This window comes from Myotis davidii, unplaced genomic scaffold (genome assembly GCF_000327345.1).
Source record: "Myotis davidii unplaced genomic scaffold, ASM32734v1 scaffold758, whole genome shotgun sequence".
Classification (NCBI taxonomy): domain Eukaryota; kingdom Metazoa; phylum Chordata; class Mammalia; order Chiroptera; family Vespertilionidae; genus Myotis; species Myotis davidii.
Window position 1 is genome coordinate 333,223 of NW_006288951.1, and position 4,923 is coordinate 338,145.

Genomic DNA, 4,923 nt, shown 5'->3' on the forward strand with positions numbered 1-4,923 from the left:
AGCCTCCTCCCTCCACCCTCCTCACTCCTACCCCATCATGCTGGGGGAATAGGGCCACGGCTGTGCCCATTCTCCAGTGAAGGGGACTGAGGCCCCTGGAAATCAGAGTGTCTGAGAAAACAAACCAGACAGCTGTCAGAGCCACATCTGCACCCTTTCCTTAAAGTCAGAGCGGCAGAATCTCGTGCACACCTGTTTGTGTGTGCAGAATCTCGTGCACACCTGTTTGTGTGTGTGCCTGCGTGTGGCATGGACACCTGTGTATGTGTGTGTGTGAATGCTGTGCAGGTGTGCACAGCACAGTGTCCACAAGAGGCTTTGTGGTCTTGGCATCTTCCAGGTCATTACTCTTCCCTTCTCATGCAGAACTGCCTGTGTGAGATTCATGACATCTGTTTTATATTTTTAATATATTTTTATTGATTTCAGAAAGGAAGGGAGAGGGAGAGAGAGAAACATCAAAGATAAGAAAGAATCATTGATCGGCTGCCTCCTGCATGCCCCTCAACTATGGATCGAGCCCACAACCCTGGCATGTGCCCTGACCAGGAATTGAACCGTGGCCTCCTGTTCAAGGGTCAATGCTCAAACACTAAGCCACACTGGCTGGGCAACAGAGGACTTAGAAAGGATGAGTTCCGGCCCCATGTTACCCAGCAGGTGAGGTGGGTGCAGCAAGCCCAGCCTGCCAGCCTCTGAAACTGGGCTCCACCCCACCAGCGACCCCAGTAGCACCTCAGCATGGTCCCAGCCCTCTGTCTTTGCCTTCGGAGGCCCTGCCCTGAGCTCCGCGGCCTGCAGGGATGAATGAGGACGGGCACGGATGAATGAAAACCTCTCCGATGGAGACAGAGGTGGTGTGACCTGGGTTAGGGCCCCACGTTGATCTCTGAGCCCCTAGACAGGACAGAGCTCCGATCAGATCCCCAGCCCCGCCCCAGCCCTACCTGAGCCCTGTGGGGCCGCGCTGGACAGGATCCACTTGACCAGGCAGCACCGCATCACGGCCTGGCGGGTGAGCCTCGGCCTCTGCCACTTGACACCCTGCTTCTTGCTTAGTGGTGTGTCCCCAGGGTCCCCCAGGAGACTGCCATCGGACACCTTCATCATCTCCTGCAGCAGGAACAGGCAGAGGGGTCCTGAGCCCTTGCTCACGAAGGGCACCACCAGATTGCTCCAGACTCCCCCACCCTCCTGGGCAAGGCTGTCCCATCCTTAACTCCACCCAGGGACCCGTCTTCCAGGGTTGTATGCCAGGAGCCCCCAGTTCTGGCCAGAGAGTTGCAGGGGCCCTTCCCTCTTGCACGGGCCACCTCCTTCCTCTCAGGGCCCAGGGAGTCCTACTCCTGGTTTAAGACCCAGCCACCAGGGTTTCCCCGGCTTCTGGGCCGAGGGACTGGGTCTGCCCTTGTGTGCAGTGGAACTCCGGGTCGAGGGCAGGGCCCGTGGGCTCCCCACTCTGCACTCTGGTCTGGCACACGATGGAGTCCCTGGAAGGAGGGAGATGAGGTCTAGACTTGCTCATCAAACTCCCGCCCTGGCCTGGGTCTGGTTGTCAGAACTGGACAGTCCCTTAGAGATCACAACCTCTCCCTTGACTGAAGCCCAGAGAGGGCAGTGGATCTGCACCGGGTCACACAGCAAGGCCCGGCCTCCTCACTTCACTACCGCGCCTCCCACCTTTTTCTGCCTGAGGGCAGGCGGGGCTGCAGGAGAGACCCCAGCCTCCTCGGGGAGGCGCACAGATGGAACCCACTGCCCTGGGTTGTGCGATGATCTGAATACACAGCTCAAACAGCAAACTGGAGGCATCTGGGCGGAGAGGCCACAGGAGTTGTTCGGAGGTGCTGGACATGAGCTCCATGGTGTGGACGGGAGAGGACAACCTGGGGAGAGGTCCCAGCGCAGCCAGATTGGTTTTTCTACAATATTTTGAGCCGCACCCCATCCTGGCCCCTGGAGCACCCACCGTCCTCAGTGCCCACACTGGCAGCAGGGCGACCCCTTGAGGGCAAGGCTTGGGAGGGTCATGTGCAGCCAGCAGCCATGGTGACCCCTCTGGGCATCTGCCCAGTCTCCTGCGAGGGACGGCTATGCCATGGGTGTGGCCTGGCCAACTGGGTCACGGCCACCAGAAGCCCCCAGGCTCATTCTATTTGTGACAGGCCTAGTGCTGGCTGTGGGGGGCAGCAGCACCCCGTGTGGGTGGGTGGGTGGCCAGGATGGTGGCCACTGGGCTGGCTGGTGACGTCCTCTGAGGGTCAGCGTGCTGTTGGCATAGCTCTGAAAACTCTTTGGTTGTTCTAAGCAAATAACAGATAGCTGTGCCATTAGGTGGCTTCTGCAGAGGCCGAGCCCCAAATGTAGCCCTGCCTCAGGGCCTCAGGTGCCAGGTGCAGAACCTGACCCAGGCTGATTTTAACCAGAAAGGAATGAGCAGGGCGCAGCAGGGCCAGTCCCAGCCTCCCCAGGGAGGACAGACAGCCAGACGGACAGACTGCAGCAAAGAGCAGGCGGCTGCCCAGCCAGACCTCAGCCATGGTCACCCCATAGAAGGGGTTCGTGAACACCTATGCACCTGGGTAACACTGGGCTAGGACCCGCCTTCTCCCCCCTCTCTGCACCCCAGCCTCATGCCCTGCTGTCCCTGGAACCTGGAGACTGCAGCTGGGTGTCTCAGTTGAATCACTAGCTTCAGGTTCAAGGCCAAGCAGAGAGGAGTCCATTGTCCCAGCCCAGTCCCTGGCTGCAAGGTGAACGGGGAAAGCAAGTGACTGGCCTGCTAGACTCTCTCATTCTGCCCCGGTGGGGGCTCTCCTACAAGTGGGGAATAAGAAACCTCCACAAGCATCTTCTAAATGGTGGGATCTGTGGATACCGAACGGTGAGGGGAAGCTGGTCTGTTCATCTTGAAGGGTCCCATTAGGTGGGAGGTCCCCCATGAGGCTCAAACACATTTTGGGGGGAATTGGGCTTCCTGGTCAGTATCTGGTGAAGTGGCCACCTAGACAGGTCCACTTCCAAACCCCTAATCCTGACTTTTGGGGCATTCCCCAGCCTGGGGCCAGCCGGCAGCTGCCCCTCTCATAGTCATCAGCTCCCCCCCAGCCATGTCCCACCACACACCCTCCTTGGTAACACCCCCACATTCCTCTCCTCCTCCAAGGCTCAGCCTGGCAAGGAGGCAGGGGAAGTGGTGCCCAGAGCTACAGCAACCTCGCCATCCTGAGAAGGAGGGAGCCAGGGCGGGGAGACAGGGCTCCAGGATGCCAGGGACGCTGAGGGAGGCCCCTCCACACTACACATGAACACATACTCACATGTACAAACATGCACGCACATACATACATGCACACACACCCATCCGGGGGAGCATCTTCTCCATTGTTTATTTTTATTTTTATTTTTTAAATCCTCACCTGAGGATATTTCTCCATTGATTTTTAGAGGGAGTGGAAAAGAGAGGGAGAGGGAGAGGCAGAGAGAAATATTGATGTGAGAGAAACACATCAATTGGTTGCCTCCTGCACTCAGGCTGGGGAGGAGCCTGCAACCCAGGTGCGTGCCCTTGACCGGAATCCAACCCGGGACCCTGCGGTCCGTGGCTGACACTCTATCCACTGAGCCAAACTGGCTGGGGCCGTCTTCTCCATTATTAATGATCTGATTCAGGAGAGAAATGGCCTGATGAATAAAGCCTTTATTTTGGTCCCAGGGTTGGGGTGAGAGGAGACAGGCAGCTGCTGCTTCGTTACCGCATGAATTTTTGCTGAGGGTCTGGGTTAGGGGAGGGGTCAGAGGCAGAAACTGAGGTGGCCTCGGAGCCTGGGCAGGACCCCCTCTCAGGACAGGGCTGGCACCCCTGGCCCCGGGGACGCCTTCTGCAGCCCAGGCCTGAGCTCTTTCCTCTTGGAAAGCCTGGAGGCCCCGCGGCCGGCCAAGAGCTCCCCTCCTGCATTCTCATCTGGGTCTCAGTGTCATCTTATCGTCATGACAACCCAGAGGTCGGCATTGCCACCCCATTTTAAAGATAAGGAGAGAAGTCCCAGCGGAGACTTTCATTTCAGAGCCACAGCGCTCATGGCTCCTGGTTCCACAGTCAGGCGGCCTTGGCTATGAGCCGCTTGGCTCTGGGGCCAGGCCCTCTGAGCGGCCTGGAGAGTTGAGAAGGGCTTCCCCAGCCCCTGAGTCATGGCCCAGGCCCTGCTCACAAATGCCCCGCTGTGCTCCCAGGCTAGGAGTCCCGGTGTGTTCTCCCTGAGCAGGGTCCAGGGAGCGGGGTGGCAGGAGCCGTGGGCCAGGTCCTCCACATGACTGAGGGCCGGGGCCCCTGTGAGCCACCCTCTATGAAGGGGGTCCTCACAGTAGGAATGAGGAGCCCACAGTGGCTGAGCTGGGGCAGAGCCACACAACCGCCAGGAGGGGGTGAGTCCTATGGACTAGGTCCATCAGACCTCGGGGGAGGGCAACGAGTGACAGCTTCTCATCCTCATGAATATTTGACACTTGTCTGTCTGGGAGAGGGTCTGGCTGGGCTGTCAGGGACTGTTATAGCCACTCCAGCTCCCGCCCCTGGGATGGGAGGCTCTGGGGCACCGAAGGGAGGGGGACTGGAGAGATGACACATCACCCTGTCACCCCACTGGGCCTCTGTGAGGGAGGTAACAGTTTAGGATAGTGGGGGTCAGTGAGGAGACCCCCACAGGAATGAAATCCCCTTCACCCTTCTTAGCACGCCCAGGGGCACTTCAGATAAAACCCCAATGTCCAGGTCCAACCTGCAGAGCCCCACTCCAGGCAAGCCCTGCCTCACCCTGGTCAGCCTCATCTCATCTGCCTGCCGCCACCTCACCCTGCTCTTCACATGCCCAGCACAGCCTGCTGTCCTTCACCTGCACATTCCCCTCCACCTGCACACTCCCT

At 59.0% G+C, this 4,923-nt stretch overlaps 1 protein-coding gene across 5 annotated transcripts in view; it reads right to left on the reverse strand.

The window, feature by feature from the left end:
- Window positions 1-4,923, reverse strand: part of KCNIP3 (potassium voltage-gated channel interacting protein 3) — an 87,309-nt gene that overhangs the window by 66,075 nt on the left and 16,311 nt on the right. For 4 of the 5 annotated variants that reach the window (XM_015562259.1, XM_015562258.1, XM_006761149.1 and 1 more), the window contains exon 2: window positions 948-1,113. The exons of the other annotated variant lie outside the window; for it this stretch is intronic. In XM_015562259.1, coding sequence (XP_015417745.1) covers window positions 948-1,113 — 166 coding nt within the window. The remainder of the gene's footprint in view (window positions 1-947; window positions 1,114-4,923) is intronic. 5 annotated transcript variants of the gene reach the window in all.